The sequence below is a fragment of the Acomys russatus genome, chromosome 23 (genome assembly GCF_903995435.1).
Source record: "Acomys russatus chromosome 23, mAcoRus1.1, whole genome shotgun sequence".
Lineage (NCBI taxonomy): Eukaryota > Metazoa > Chordata > Mammalia > Rodentia > Muridae > Acomys > Acomys russatus.
This window is the reverse complement of record NC_067159.1, coordinates 57,435,638-57,452,627: the sequence shown is the minus strand read 5'-3', so window position 1 is coordinate 57,452,627 and position 16,990 is coordinate 57,435,638. Positions and strand designations below refer to the sequence as shown.

The 16,990-nt window shown below is 41.7% G+C and overlaps 1 protein-coding gene across 1 annotated transcript in view; it reads right to left on the bottom strand.

Moving 5' to 3' along the window:
* The window catches only part of Negr1 (neuronal growth regulator 1), a 710,325-nt gene that overhangs the window by 267,676 nt on the left and 425,659 nt on the right, over positions 1–16,990 (bottom strand). The window contains exon 3 of the mRNA XM_051165491.1: positions 12,812–12,937. Within this exon, the coding sequence (XP_051021448.1) occupies positions 12,812–12,937 (126 nt within the window). The remainder of the gene's footprint in view (positions 1–12,811; positions 12,938–16,990) is intronic.

Below are 16,990 nucleotides of genomic sequence, written 5' to 3'. Positions count from 1 at the left end.
GAGAGAATGGGGGCAGGAACTATAAAAAAGAGAATTCTTTTAATGTGTCCCATGAGCCTCTGTAAAACCAGGACTGTTTTTCAAGACTTCAGTGTGGCTTGTTACCGGTAGGTAAATTTATGGAGGAGGGTTCTCTATAAAGTCTTGTGATGAAATAAAGTTGCAGTTACACACACATTGGCAACTCTACCAACCCCACTCAACACATCCATTTACCCACATGGCCACACAATACCTACCCACCTGCAGCTACACCCACACTCACACACACTCACACACACTCAAACCATCTCCACCTACCCATTTCCACCCTTACGTATTTTCACCCACATCCACACACCCATATATCTACACACACAGCAGATGCTAAGAAATCTAAAATTTCAAGTCATAGTATCCCGGGCAAGATTTACATACAAACTTTTGATGCAATTTATGTTTTATGTTAACTTTCCTGGCCAGCCTGGCAAAATTAGTCTCTCTCCTCTTCCCCAAATATCTCATTTTGTTGGGAAACATTTTACTAATTTTGATCTTTTTGAAATCCGTTTGTGACAATTGCAAAGAAAGTAGGAAAGCTGTGTTATGGCAGGACGTGTTGTCCGTAACTTTCCTGTGTGGTTTACAAGCTGACATTGGGATGCACAGTAGGCTAATATGACACCAGCCTTGCAGCGACTTCTGTTCTGGTACCCTTAGCATTTCCTCACACTGGCTGTGTCTAAGAACTCATAAATATTAGGAATTTCTTTCACTCTGAAATGTAGTCTTTTAAAAATTTTTTTCTATATACAGAATAAAAGTAGGAAAATATTTTCAATAAAAAATTAAAAAATAAATAAGACCCAAACAAACAAGACCCTGCGCCCCTATTCCAGTTGTTTGTTATCTTTCTTTCTCCTTAATCACGGGTTGTTGGACTCTGAATGAGGCATTTAAACTTTTATTTCTGGAAGTTACTCTGGCTTTGCTCAGTAAACAATTCTCTCCTGTAATTTGTACTTAGAATAGACAGAATTCTAGATGCTACCTCACCAGCTCCTAGGAGAGCACACGCACCATTGTCTTTACTGCTCCTCAAGCAGCTTGGAGGGGGAATCGAACTATGAGAGAAATGTTAGCAACAAGAGCTAACATTGGAGATGCTTAGTTGTCCCAATTTTATTCATGCTGTGGTGGTAAAATATACCTACAAGCAGCAACAGAGAAAGAGGGGATGCAAGTCGGTTTACAAGTCCAGGCTAAAATCCATCATGGTGGGTTTGTGGGGAGGTGTCAAGGAAGAGACTCCAAAGAGTCCGCCACATCCCATCTGCAGTCAACAGCCTGCTCGCTGGCTTGTGCTCAGCTTTATTTTTAGATTTCTCCACTTTTATGTTCTGCAGGACTCCCTCCCTAGGGAATGGTACCGCCTACAGTAGGCTTAGTCTCCTACACTAATTAACACAGCCACCCATGGCCAATCCAGTATGTTTATTAATTTGTTGAGACTCTGTCCCCAGAGGAGTCTAAGCTGTATCAGGCTGGCAAAGTGGACATTCATTTGGGATGAACATTTTAAAAATTCTGTGTCGGTGATACATTGTCTGTTCATGGTATTATCACCTGCATTTTGAAGATGGAAAAGCAAACAAAACAAAACAAAACAAAAACAAACAACAACAACAACAACAAAAAACCCCACACAAATTATTTTCAAAGTTTCTCTACCCTAACCCCTGAGGAGTGACATGGGGGGGGGGACTGGAACTGGGTATCTAAGTACTAGCTATGTACTAAGTACTAGCTTTGGCCTCTCAAGCACCGAGTTATGCTGTTTCTCTAAACAGACCTTGATGATTACAAAGACGATGTTTGTTATGTCTGTAATCTTATGGGAAGGTTGTAGTCATGCACATGTTAAATGCAAAAGTGATTCCCCATCACACTGGCTTTGAAAATATTAACCACTGGGTTTACAAATCAAGAGTAAGCCTAAAGAGTCCTGATTATTTTATCATCAATGTATCCAATCAACAAATCTTCATTAAATGAGTTCTATGCACCGATGACTTCCTGAGCATCGGCCAAGCCCAGGCGTGAAAAGGATGCTGAAAAGGATGCCATATAAGCTGGCTTTATTAGGGAGCCAGTGACTCACGATGATTAGAGACATTCTGTTCTTCTACTAGTGATACTGATTTCTAGTTGTGCTTAAATAAATAAGTGTGATTTAAAATACGTCATGGTACAGTTAAAATTCAGTATTGATGTGTGTTGTCCATTTGGAATGAAGGAAAATGGACTTAGTTCTTTTTTTGGATGGGAAAATTCCTCTAATAAAATACTTTCTCCAAACCAATAATGTTATATTTTCTATACTGACAGGAACACTTTGGGTCTTGAGTTTTTGAAAGAAAAAGTGCTTGTTAAGATATTTTCTCAAAAATTAATTTTATTCCTCCTCAAGTCTCTCATGGGGTTGGAAACCAGATAGTTTAGTTATACAATTAAGCTTAGTTGTTCAGGGGTTAAGAAGTTTTTCAGCCTAGATAGACATTTTAACTTAATAGAGATGAGATATGATAGATATCGATTTACATTCAGAACTTGAGATGCACCAAGATAGGAAAGATGTTTTCTTCAAAGTTGCCAAATACAAAGTAGCCAAATCACCATGAATATAACATTTATATAATTCTTGATTTTTTGTGGTTTTTCTTGATGTATGTAGTTTATTTTATATATGTGTAATAATATATATGTATACGTAAAAAATAAAAAATATAAAAATGATTTCTTTCTTTTTTACTCATTAAACTCTCAGTGTAGAATTAGGAACTGTAATGGGAGTTTTGGTTTCTTTGTAAGCTCAGTGATATAAATATATTTTTGTTTTAATCCCAAGTGTGGGGTTTTAGTTTGGGCTTCAGTTTGTGCAGAGCTGATAATTATCTCCCGTGGGGCGTGGTCTCTGCCAGCTGGAGTTAGTTAAATCCTCAGGACTCTGAGGGTTACAAAGACGGGAGCACCAAAGGAGAAGGTGGCAGTTTGGAGGAGGCTGGCTGAGGTCTGCCTGCTGCAGTTGCTACTGACAGCTGAGATCGGCATTACCCCCAAAAGAACCCAACACACTACTCAGCCAGAAGTAAAGAGGTCTATGTCCCTTTTTCCTCCTTCTATCCTTCTTTCTCTCTTACCAAGAGTTGGGAGGTTTGGAAGGGAGGTAAAGGTGTTTTACAAACCCTAAATGAAGTAGGTTTGTGAGAAACTTAAGCTTACAAGGAACACTGTGGAATTCCCTGACAAATCCATGCATTCTTTACTAAGAGCGGCTCTGATGAACACAATCTTACTTTTATGGTGGTGAAGGACCAAACTCTGTTTTCAGTGAATGTGGGTTTGAAGCATATCATGAGGACAAATGAACAACCCTGTTTTGCTGTTGTTGTTTGTTTTTGTAACATGACCTTTGATTTGTAAGACTGTATGAAAACCAATAAGCTAATGCTATGCTAGTGTTTTAAAGCTACACCTCAAACCAATGGTGTAATGAATACCAGAACAACATGAGCATGTTTTGTAGGGTTACCCGGTTTGCTCCTGTCCTTCCTGGACACTTAAGAGTCTTCTCTTTAAGGGAAGTGCAGACTTTGCCCATGGAATCTGACCTCAGCTTGAGTTACCAAGATATTTCCAAGCAATGTGAAAGTGTGTTTCCTAAGACAATAATATGTAACCAAGTTAATTCTTGTTCAGATATGCCTTCCTACAGCCTACACACATACTTAATAACACGTGCAAGGTGACATTGCATTGTTGGTGGGAAGACTATTGAAAGTGTTTAATTCTCTACTGTGAATTTCCTACCCTCTTCTTTCCCAATCCAGGGAGACATTACCTCTGGTGCCTCTTTCTTTTTTATTACCCTGCCTCTTTCAGACTTGCATGAAACCAAGTTCAACAAGAAGAGAAGAAAAAGAAAAAGAAAAAAAAAAGAAGAAAAAATAAAAGGACAGAAAATAATCTTTTGGAAGTTGCTGGATGGGTTTGTTTTCTTATTTTATGTGGATAAGCACTTTTCTCTGAGAATGGGGAATTATTTTTATATCAGTTCATTGTATCATCAGGCCCATTGTTTGGTCTTATATATGTGTTAAAATACTAACATTTTCTTGCTTTCTATATTCAAATAGCAGGCATTAACAGCTCTGAATACAAACAATTTTGTACAGCTCACCAATAACCAGAGGGAGCTAGCAGGGACTTTGCAAAGAGACGAAGTTAAAATTATAAAGAAAGTCTCAGAACAAAGAGGTAATTTTAACTGCATCTATGAATTATTGGTGTGCAATCTTATGGTAAAAGTTTAACTTGGCATCATTATGCAGATTCATTCTTTATGTAATTATCCATTATGCAAAGCCCATTATGGAAATCCACAGAAGCCCTATATCCAGGGCTGCTCCACCGTGGAGCTGGAGCCACAGCCTGCAATCTGAAGATGTAATGCTGTTGAATTATCATCAGCATAAATTGCTAGTTTTACTGATTTTTGTCTTTCTAACATCAAAGAGCAAAGTGCAGTATCAGGACTGCAAGCCTTGAAATGGTGTTTGCAGGACAGGCTGCAGCTTGCCAGGAGCTCACAGGCTCTGTAGAGTGCAGCATGCATGGTGTTGGGCCAGGACTCGCTTTCACTAAGGGAAACGACAGTGGATTCGAAGCACTGATGGTAACTAACACTTTCGATTTGTGTCCGTGGTGACTTGAATGGATCCCACAATTATTTTAAACAATAGAGTCCCATAGGGTGTATGGCTTCTTAGGAATAACTTTCATTTTTAAAAACAGTCTTCTGTTCTTCTGATAGCTAGTAATTAATGTTTTCTGTGTTGGGTTTTATAATATACAAATTTGGAAGCTGATGTGGGATAAACTGGGAAATGATATTTAATGTCCAAGCATTCTCCAGTGTGGTGTCAACAATCTCCCTCCCCCCTGATTCCTTCTCTCTCTCTCTCTCTCTCTCTCTCTCTCTCTCTCTCTCTCTCAAGGTTTAATCTGTTTCTAACAATGTGTGGATGTGTGTTTCTTTGTGAGGGTATATGCTGTACTGCCCATGGAGGCCAGAGACACTAGATCACCTGGTGGTTGTGATTTGCTCAACTTAGGGCTGGGAACAAAAGTCAGATCCTCCTGGAAAGCAGAGCAGGCACTTAACTGCTGAGCCATCTCTCAGCCTCAGCAATCTTTTCTTAAAGATTCAGATAGTACGATGCTCAGGCTTCCCAAGTGTGGTACTCCACTTTGGAAGACACAAGTAGCCATAGCTGCCGCCCTGAAGGGAAAGAGCTACATCTTAACAAGAGGAGGGGGGCAGGGGAAGCATCAGATAGGTGACCCACCACCTCACACACACTGGACGTCATGCTTTACCCAGAAACTTCTTTCAAGGGTCATTTAGCCACTTAGTTTAGAAAACTCACCATACTCTCACCCGATGGCTTATGTGATGTACAAGTTACATCACAGAAACCACTTACGATGACACTACTGCTCAATTCTCAAAAGTCCATCACCACACAGGCTTGACAGACATTTCTTAAAGGTTCTGTTCAGTGTCCTTTCTTAACTAAAACTATTCTGAGGAATGAAGAGCAACATCAAAATATTCTTAGTGCATAAGACTAAATGAATTTGTGCCAACTGACTCATCAGAAAGGCCTGGCTGGAAGCTGCCTTCCATATAGATCCATCAATAAAGAAAGAGCCTTAAAACATCAGGAAAGATAGAAAATGTTATAAGTAAAAGTTAAGTAAATACAAAATACCTCCCTTCCCTTGAGCTTTCTAAACTTGATGTGCAGTAAAAGCAAAAGATTTCACACCTTTCTATTATAGATCAGGTTTTTGTGTATGTAGAGAAAATATCTGAAATAAGTAAATATTAAGTATGCCAAAGTAAGGGCAACGTGAGATCTACATTTGACTGGACAGCGGCAGTGCTTGACTTTTATATTTACAAAACAATTTATAAAGGGAGTACCAAAGAAACATAACCGTAAGGTGGAATTCTATGATATTCTGAGGTAATTTCCATAAAGGAAGATAAAATAAAACAGAGAGGGAAAAAAGAAGTAAGAAACAGAAAACAACCAAAGTAGTATATAAGCTGTAACTAGCCTATAATTGTAATAATAATTGCATAACTTATTTTGTAATTTTGTTATGTATTATGTATGTGCCACTACATCTGCTTTATGTTAGTTATTATGTTAATAAGCTGTAACAGTACAATTTAACTAATTATAAGTGGTTTAAATTCACCAATCAAAATTCAGTAACTGGAAAAGTGGGCTCAAAACACTCCTTCATTGCTGGTGGGAATGCAAACTAGTACAGCCACTTTGGAAATCTATCTGGTGCTATCTCAGAAAACTGGAAATAGGGCTTCCCCAAGACCCACCTATTCCACTCCTTGGAATATACCCAGAAGATGCTCCAGCACACAACAAGAAAATTTGCTCAACCATGTTCCTAGCAGCCTTATTCATAATAGCCAGAACATGGAAACAGCCTAAGTGTCCCTCAGTAGAAGAATGGATAAAGAAACTGTGGTACATTTACACTATGGAATATTACTCAGCTATTAAAAACAAGGAATTCCCGAAATTTGTGGACAAATGGATTGAACTAGAAATGATCATAATGAGTGAGCTAACCCAGAAGCAGAGACTCAAATGGTATATACTCACTTATAACTGGACACTAGCCCAAGGGACAGGTCCCATGAAAGTCTGCACCTACCAGGAAAGTGGGATAGAGGTGAGGACATCCTATTGAGACTCTAGGTGAGAAAAATATAGGGGATAGGGAAGTAGGTGGATCCAGAGGGTCCTAGAAACCTACAAGAGGAACATTATGATGGGTGGATCTGAGCCCAGGGGTTCTGCTTGATCAAAGACACCAACTAAGGACAAAACGTGCAGTCATCATCAAATCCCTACCCAGATCTAACCAAGAGACAGAACATTCCCCACAGTTAAGTGGAGACTGGGGACTGACTTTCACAGGATCTCTGGTGCCCCATATTTGGCCATGTCCCTTTGATGGGGAGGCCCAATGGCACTCGAAGGAAGGATAGCGGACTACCAAGAAGAGACTTGATACCCTAGCACCATATTCAGGGGGAGGGGGTCCCCCTCAGTCACAGTCATAGGGAAGGGGGATTGGGGTGAAAGTGGGAGGGAGGGAGGAATGAGAGGATGTATGGGATGGGATAGAAAATGAGATGTAATATGAATTATTTTATTTTTCAATAAAAATGTGTTAAAAAAAAAAAAGAAAAGTGGGCTCAAAGATAACTGATTTGCTCTTTCAACTATTGTGATGGCTACTTTATCTCAACTTGACACAAGCTAAAGTCATCGCAAAGGAAGGAACCTTAAGTGAGAAAATGTCTTCATAAGATCCAGCTGTAGGGTATTTTGTTTTCTTTTATTTCTTTTAAAATCATTTTTAATTAAATACATTTATTTTATTACACATGTATAAATTAAACTAATTAGTGAATTAAGGGGAAGTGGGCTGGTGGTCCTGGGTTTTACAAGAAAGCAGGCTGAGCAAGCCATGGGGAGCAAGCCAGTGAGCAGGTTCCCCAGCACAAGGACCACAGCTGCATGGACCACAACTCGGTGCCACCACACCTGGCTTCCTGTTAGCTCAGGGACCCCAACCTGCATCCTCAAGCTTGTGCAGGAAGCCCCTCGCTCACCGACCCAGGACTCAAAGTCTCGAGCTCGCATGCTCATTTGGATGAACTTATGCGAGCTGCACCCAAAAGTCACCACTTAGCTCCTAAATTCTATGGAGCTGATGGAACGTTTTGTGTGGTGTATCAACCGTCAATCCTGCAGAGTGCTTCCTCAGGCCACGACTTCTGTCTGCTGCTCCAAACGACTTCACTGCTGCCAAGAGTCGGGCGCAGACGTTACCGACATTGCATATGTGAAGCGTGAACAAGTTCACTGGTGTTTATTTTTCAGAGGAAGCGCTGGTGCTCTAGCCCAGAGTTAGCGAGATCAAAGAGCACAAACTTGAGCTCCACGCTGCATGTGCATGGAAGCCTCATAGCTTGTATTGAGAAATTTTGAGAAACCCTTGAAAACTCTCCAGGAGTTAAGAACTTAGCCAAAGACTGGAAGCAATCACGTTCCACAAAAGTCAACATCAAAGTATCTGCAGGTCAGTAATTACTTTCTCATATATTTTCTTTAATGCCACATAAGAGTTTTGCTGGTGATTCCACAAGTCTTTATATGGGTACACACAACACCCGCACACCCACACATCAGTATAAGATGAAGGACTCCCTTCCTCACTCCCTTTCCACCTGATCTTTGGAACCCGTATTGTCTAAGGAGTGTCACACAGCCTTCAGGGAGATTACAAGCCCAACCCTTTCCACATAAGAAACCCCAATTCAGAAAGCCCCTGGGGATTGCTGGAATCATCCATTCTGTTCTAATGAGCTGTCTCTGTTTATTGGCTTTCAATCAATGACCTTTAACCATACCCGAGAGTTCTTCCCTCACCCATAGGATAATTACGTACTGTGTTCCCCTTCTTATGATAGGGCTGTGATATCGCACGAAAATGAAGTAACCCTGGTGGCCCCAGCCCCAGGGGCCCAAACACATTCACTCTCAAACCCCTCCCACTGCCTACGGTTTATAAGTCCCTGTCCCAGCACCATGAGCTTCATCAGAGATCATCTGATACCCATTCATTTATTCTGGGGAAGGAAGGGTTCCCCTTCTCCCTGAAGAACTCATCACTGGGCCTCTGGGGCTTGGCTGACCATCAGTAAGCCAAATGCTGCTGGCCAACCAGACCTTCAGCCATTTACTGACCTGTCAGTGCAGACTGCTGCCACCATCTTGCTGGTGCCACCCCGCCCACTGTCCTGCTAGTCTGTAAGGAGCAATCGGCTGGCTGTTCCTGAAGCAGCATTTTTGTTCGCCTGAACAAAACCTGGCTCAAGCCTCTGCCTCTCATCTCAGTTTCAGAGTTCTGAGTGAGCCTCCCCTTGTCAGCTGCTCAAGAAGCAGCCACTGGCTTGCCTTTGTCAGGCCGGGCCCTCTTGTGCTCTGGCTTGGGTCCTGTAGCCCTGAGCTCCTTTGACTCTGTGCTTCGCACCTGTCATCCTGGAGCGTGCACTGCTGGTTTTGTGCTCCACGGGCTCAATCTTCCAAGGAGAGTGCCTGACAAAGCCTGGGCATGGGACAACATACAGGCTCAGGGGAATTATGCTTGAACGTGGGTCATTCCATAAGCTTATGATATGTGGTGTGCACTCTCATGAGGGTGTACGGGGGTGGGGGCCCAGGGTCACCACATTGCTGATGCTGATGCTTTGCACTATTTACCTGGATACACGATGGGCTCTTCCTATGATAACAGGATGTAACTCCCTCAGGTTGCAAGTTAGCCTTTTGTTAACTCAACACAAGCTAGATTCATCTAGGAGAAGGAAATGCCAGTTGAGGACTTGTCTCCCTCATGTTGGCCTGTAGGCGTTGTGCTTAATGATGATGGATGTAGAAGGGCCCAGCCCAGTGTGGGCGTTTGACCCTGAGCAGATGTTTCTGGGGTGTGTAACAGAATAGGCTCGGAGGGGAGCAAGCCAGTAAGAGGTGTCCTCCCAGTGTTGTTCAGTTCCTGCCTCTAGGGTCCTGACTTGACTTCTTGCCCTGACATCCCTCAGGGATGGAACTGTGAGCCAAATAAACCCTTTCCTCCCCAAGTTACTTTGCCTGTGATGTTTATCACAGACACAGAAAGCAAAATAAGGCACAGGCTAAGCAACTTGCAGGGAAACAAATCATCGTTTAAGTGAGTTAAAGAATTCACTGAGCCAAAACCTCAGTGAAGCACACAGAAAATGGCAGTGACACAAGTGTGACAACTTCCTCTGCCTCCAGGGTTGCTCTGGGCATGTCATGTCTCTACATGTCTGTAGTTTAGGGATGATCCAGGGCAAGCCACCATCCTGTGGCCTGCTAGGAGCCACTCAACTGAGCATGGACGAGGCACTAAGAATGTTAAGGAAACTGGTAAACAAAACAAGCACATTACATGTGTACAGAACCCAGCCGTGGTCGCTGCAGAGACTGCCAGCCCTGTTCATGTATGGACAGTGCAGGTAATGCAGAACACTGATGTTTCTCAGGTAAAAATAATACATGGGAAAGTGAATTCACAATTTTGCTTTCAAGTATAAATATACAAGTTAACAGAATTATCAGGCATGCTTTAGAAGGCAACATTTGAATGTAGATCCTTAACACATTGTAATTTGAAATTTATGAAAATATTCTCAGAGTCCAGCTATTCATAGATAATTATTAATGTTTATGCTAATTTTACTCATTTTCTTGGTATGGCAGGATCAGAAAAATGAATCTGTGCAGTTTAATTTATAAACCCAATCTGTCTTCCCTCAGGTTGTGATGCTATCATCTGTTATCTTTATTCTAATAACTTCAGTAACTGGCATTCTTGTTATTTAATTAAACTAAAATATATCCAAGCATCTATAAAAGGCAAGTGTGCAGGCAAGCAAGCACAGTAAAATGGGAACATTAAGTCCAAAATATTAATCTAAAATTATATATAGATAGAATTCTGTGCTTCATTCTCACAAAAGTCATAGTGCCATCAGATTTAATCCCTGGAGAGATGATTAAGAATCATTTGTACCATTGAATATTATAATTCTCAAGGCACACTTAGATCTATTATCTCACTCAAGTATCATCATGCCCAGGACACTTAGCTGGAAAAAGAGTGTTACCAGGGAGGCCTGGCAGCACTCAGAGGAAGGGTAAGCAGGCTACCAAGATGAGACCTGATAGGCTGTGACCATATGGTGGGGGAGGAGGTCCACTTCTGCCACAGACCTAGGGGAGGGGAATAGGGTGAAAGAGGGAGGGAGGGAGGAACGGGAGGATACAAGTAAAGGGATAACAATTGAGATGTAATCTGAATAAATTAATTAAAAAAATAAAAATAAATAAAGAGTGCTGGTCACCATGAGATGGAAGGGATAAATACATGACATCTATGCACAAAACATGACATACTGGCATTGCTCCATCTGACTCTTAGAAAACACAGAGAGAACGGAAGCTCAGGTTCTCATAGCCAAACCAGTGTCAATGCACTTGTGAGCTAGCCAGTTCTAGCTGGTTGAGGGTGTATATGCTTTGAGCTATCTCATAAATAACGTGCAACTCTGCTGACCCAAAACATAACTAGAGATCACTGTTACACAGTTTTGGAGAGTAGGAAACACCTGCAGGCAGCAAGAGGCACTCAAAGACTGGAAGGGCCCAAGGACAAGCATTTCAGCTTAGACACCTGTGCGTCTGATGCCTGGTCTTACTCTGTGTCACTTCTTGTCTGCAGTCAGTCCGCATGGATTTGACACTCACATGATCAGTTCTGTGGTTTTTGTAAAGCTCTGGAGAGTGAAGTGTTGGCATCAACAACACAATGAAGTTCAGAACTGTCAGAAGAGCATAATGCAAACTGCACGAGTGTGTAGTGCCAGAATATTGATTTTTTTCTTCCATTAATAGCGATACTTAGCATACAGTGTGGGTGAGTCTCATTAGGCCCACTGTGTAAAGGAGGCAACTGGAAGACACTTAAGGATGCGCGACATTAAATAAAGCATCAGCAGATGAAGTAGATGTTCCAAGTGTGCTCCTTCCACGCCTACAGAAGATGTTCCTTTCTGATTTTATTAACAGCTGTTTCATTGTTTGATCCGGCTTTGTTGAAGTTATTTTTCTCCCCAAAATAAAGGAAAGCAACTGAAGTAAAAGATTTTTATTAATCTTAAAAAGTGGTGGGATCCTCAGCAATGAAATAACACCATCACTTTCAAGAAATGCTTAAAGCTACAGGGTGAAAATTTTTATTTCTTTGTGTGTAGGGGTAGGGCTGTGTGTACAGATATCTGTGTAGGTGCATGCACATATGTGCACAGGTGTCTGTGCAGGTGTGTGCACCTGTGTGCATATTGAGCCCAAAGGTGGCCTTTGAGTTCTGCTCTGTCACTGCCTTTCTCACTTCCCTGATACAGGGTTTCCCAGGAAATCTAATGCCTTTGCATGCCAGTGGCTCCTCCTGTTAGTCTAGACTTGAAAACTGCACACAAGCTTTGGCATTGTCACTGCAGACACTGGCCTGTTTGCATGAGGATTGTCATGAACTTGTAAATCTGACTTCAAATCTTCTGGAAGATGTGCACAACATAGAAGCCACGATCTCTAGGAACATGGCACAGACAGCATGTCACCAGTTATGTGATCTCTGTGTATAAAGCACTTTGGTGTTAGGGCATTTCAATCCTTCATCAGCTAAATGTAATTCTAAGCCCCAAACCCTTGATTCTGCACAGCAGCTTTAAGTCAGACCTAGCAACGCACGGCTTGTATAATTCCCTTCTCTCCTGATTACCTCAGCAGTGGGTGCTGGCTATCAACGTGTGAATGCCACTGAATATGTCACTCACATATTTAAACAAACAGTTTTTCCCTCTGGTAATAATTCCATTTGAACCTTTTCTGTTGATTTGTGATTACTCAAAATATTACAGTGAAAATACCCTTGCCAAGGCCTTCTTACTGATGTCTTGGGCTATTCACTCCTTCAGTTTGCTTGAGCCCTGCTGTCTTTAGGCAAAACCTCATGAAAGAGGCGAGGTTGAGAAGGCCTTACTCACTTCCTGAGCTGGAAATGCTGGAGGGTAAGCACTCACCTGATGGGGAGATATGCCTCCAGGAAATGGCAGGCTCTGGCTTCCCAGTGGCCAAACAAGTCAGGGTGACATTGGTCCCTTCGTTGATGGTCATGTCGTTTGAGATGTCATATATTTTCGGAGGAACTGAAAAGGCAAAGACACTGTGGTGAGACTCAGTATCTATAAGACTTTGCTGAAATACCCTTGGGTACTTCAGCTCTATAACACCCTAACAGAGATATCTGCTGATAACTGTTCTTCATTGCTCTGGTGTTGCCTTCTGGAGATCTCTGTGGTAACTCAGACCTCTGATAAGCTTTTGGTCTATCGGTTAGATATATTTTTCTCTAAATATTTTTTCTGATTATTACCAGTATGAACATGATATTCAATAATAAATTTGCATATTGAACAACTTGGGCTGAGTAATTTAGAACATGGACCCATCTCCTTTTTCCGCCTAGCATCGTCATTGTAATGAGGGCTCTGCTTTGAAAATGGTTAATAGCAGGACCCGGTGTGTCAGCTTGCTGACTTCTGTGCTGCATGAAACAGGGAGGGGATGAAAAGGAAGGTTGATCTGGGGTCACGGAGGAAGGCATGTGCTGCTTCCATCTCATACTGGAGACAGTGGGGATGGATATGCTTGGGGGTCACTGTCCTGGGGAGCAGAGGCAGTTTATTAAAGTCCATGTTGGTAATAGAAAGAGCTCCTTGAAGCAGATCACACTACAGCTCACCTGCCTGACATGCTCTTGTACATGGTGGCTTGACCAGGGTGATGGGGAAACACACTGGGAGCTTCCTGATGCATTAGACTTGGGAGAGAGTGATGCTTCAGTCTTCACTGAGATACAGACAGAGACTCTGCATGTGTATTCTATGGCCACAATTGGAGTAGTTGAGCCAGCACAGGCCCAGAGGCCAGAAAGAAATCAGTCTCTAAAACTGGCTGGCGTGAAGCACACGTATGACACAAGGGTTTAACTTCAGGGGTGTTCCCAAGCATCATCCTTCTGTCAGTGATGCCATCACTTTGAAAATGATGCTGTCACTCTGACAATGATTCCTCAGCTTAGACAATGATATTTTCACTTTGACAACGATGCCATCACTTTAATAATAGCTGGCATGTGGCAGCCTAGGTTATGCTTGACTTAAAAAAAAAAAAAAGAATTTCAGCATTTTGACAATGCCAGTAAAATCTAAGTAAGATGGAATTAGTCATCTTGACAGATTAGATAACTGACCTCTGGTCAGTTATTCCATTCTGGTTTGTGTATTTCAGTAGTTAGTTTAAAGTCCAGTAACTAAACATTGTAATTTTGTAATAAGTCACCCATATTCTTTTACACTATCTTTGAATATTTTCCATAGAATCAAAGCTCTACAACAAGAAAATCATGTTGATTTACTTATAAATGTAAGGCCTGACAAAGGAAGAAAATAGTTGCTGAGTGCATTCCATGTGAGTGCATACAAACGACACAATTTAACTGGCATTTTAAATACACTGTCGTCAAGTTCTTTACCTAGATCTTCTCAGGAAGAGAAGAACAGAAACAACAGCTTTAAACACAATGTTCTTTCCAGCGTTTCTGCGATGGAACATAATAGAGACCATAACATTCTAGAAGAAAGATGTAGAGATGCCTTGTGTCCATCAGGCAAACTAGGAGAGCTACTTAATTGAAATTATAATGCTGAAAAATATCATTTGCGGGGTCTAGAAAATATCCCAGCCTCAAAAGAGCTTGCTGTACAAACAGGAGGGCCTGAGTTTGCATTTCTGGTACCCATGCAGGATGTCAGACTTGGCGATTGGTACATGGCTGTAATAGCAGTGCTGGGGGACAGGAGGGAAGAGGACCCCTGGGGTTTGCTGCCCTGTGCAGATAATAGTGACCTGCAGTTACTGTGAGAGACCCTGAGTCACAAATAAGATGGAGAGAGAGAAAGCACATGACATGACTGGCTGGCCTTCTTTACACACATACTCACACAGACGTGTGCAAAAGAATACATATAAACATATGTATATACATAAACAAGCACACACAGAGAAAGTATGTATACACTATGTGAATATGCAGAGAGAGATTATATTGAGGCATTAGTCTGCTAAACTGTGAGGTACTTGTACACATGCCTATGTACAGGCATAAAATTCCAGATCCACTGTGGAAAACGTTAGACAGTATTTGCACAGAGTTTGAGTCAAGTATGGGCAATTTCTTTTACAAAGTCGACTATATCAGATGACTCCAAGTTCAGCATGGGCATGTATCTTTGGTAGATATATTGCCATCCTATATAATTCACACACTCTTGTTCTCGATGGTGGCCCCTTTGGTCAGCCCCATCTGAGCCTATGCTCACCTGCTCCTCCGGTGCTTAGCATCACTCTGCGTTCACACTAAGCATTAGTGTTAAATGGAAAGCAACCCGTCTCTTAGCCATACATGTTTGACTTGACATTGTCACAGCTAGATGCCAGTGGTGAGAAGAGGCAAGAACTCTAAGGTGTCACCTGCCATTTCAGTGATGGTGGTCAACTCCCTGAATGTGCCACAGAGAAGAAACATCTAGAAGGGGCTACTAATAAGAAAAAAACATTAGCTGGCTGAGTTCTTTCCCAGGATGCATCAGTGCCCTGTGGAAACACAGGTGACATCCTTCTGAGTTGTCGCTTGTGGAGGTGAAAAAAGTGAGCCTTGCTGAGTATTCAAAATGACGTACATTCAACTTCTAGGCCTTCCAGTTTCTACTAAAGACCGTGAAAAGAATGATTCTAGACCTATAGAAAATGCAGGAAGCTAAAGGACATTTAAAGGAGACAGTGGACAGGAAACAAGAGAAATGCTTCCCAGATGCCCTTCCGCAGCGTCTTTGCTTGATGCTGGTTTTATAAACTGAGTTGCATAACCAGCTCATCACAGCCTGTGAACAAGGGAAACATCCAACCCCAACCAGACAGCTAAGAGGGGCTCAAATAGATGAAATTTATCTTGGTCAGCTTCACGAGAAAAGCAAACTGGATACTGAGTACAGGCTCCACCCATGACTGGAACAGGGCAGGATATCATAAAACTCCTTTGAGGCCCAACCTTGGGATCAGAATCCTCCAGAAATCTTCCTGTCCCATGGAACGGCTACCGGAAGGTTCACTCTTTTGTCTCTTTAACCTTTTTCTTTTCTGTATAAGCTAGTTGGGTTGTATAATAAAGTTTAATTGCTAAGAAACAGAGTCAACAGTTCAGAGTGTTTGTGTGTGGCTCATGGTGAACACAGTATTCTAAGAGTCTAAATGCTTGCATAGTGCCAAAAAATGAGGGAGACAGAGAGAGAGAGAGAGAGAGAGAGAGAGAGAGAGAGAGAGAGAGCTACTTAACAGTCTGTATATGTGTTACTTTCTGATAGAATTTTATTTAATATTTATTTTTTTATTCTTATTTATTTTAAAATATTATTATTAATTCTCTTGAAATTTTACAGTGAATGTTTCCATCCTGTTTACTGTAAACTCCCACAGTGCTTTCTTTTTTTAATCAATTTTATTTTATCTATTATAAATCCTGATTGTTATCCCCTTGCTTGTATCTTCCTATTCCCACCCTCCCTCCCTCTTCTGCCCTATTTCCATCCTCTAGTCCTCTGGCAGGGTGGTCCTCCTCCCCACCTTCTCACCACAGCCTATCAGATCTTATCAGGAGAGCCTCCCTGCCAAGGAGAAGTGACCAAATCAGAAGTACTTTCTTAAAGACACACTTAGTCAATTAATGATTTTTAATTCAATAGATAGCTATAGGTTTTAAGAAGTATCTTGGATTGCTATGTCATTGTTTGTGTATTTATGATCTGGAGCACATGAATGAAGGCACAATTTATTCTTCTAAATGTAAACCATGGAAGCACAGTGAACAAGGAGTGTGAGCTGGGTGCCTAATCATCACGGAGCAATGCGGAGATCAGAAGGCGGCCCGTGGAAGTCCATCTCTTCTCTCTCCATGTGTGACTGAACTCAAGCATCAGGGTGATGCAAATGTGTTTATACACGTCTCAGGCCCTAGGTTAATTATTCTTTTAAACTCACACCCATTTAAATTAATCTAATCAATGTTTGTCCCTATGTTGTTTGTGGTACTGAAACTCAGTTGCTTTTGCCCATGCCTTCTCCAGCCATGCATTGGCCCTCAG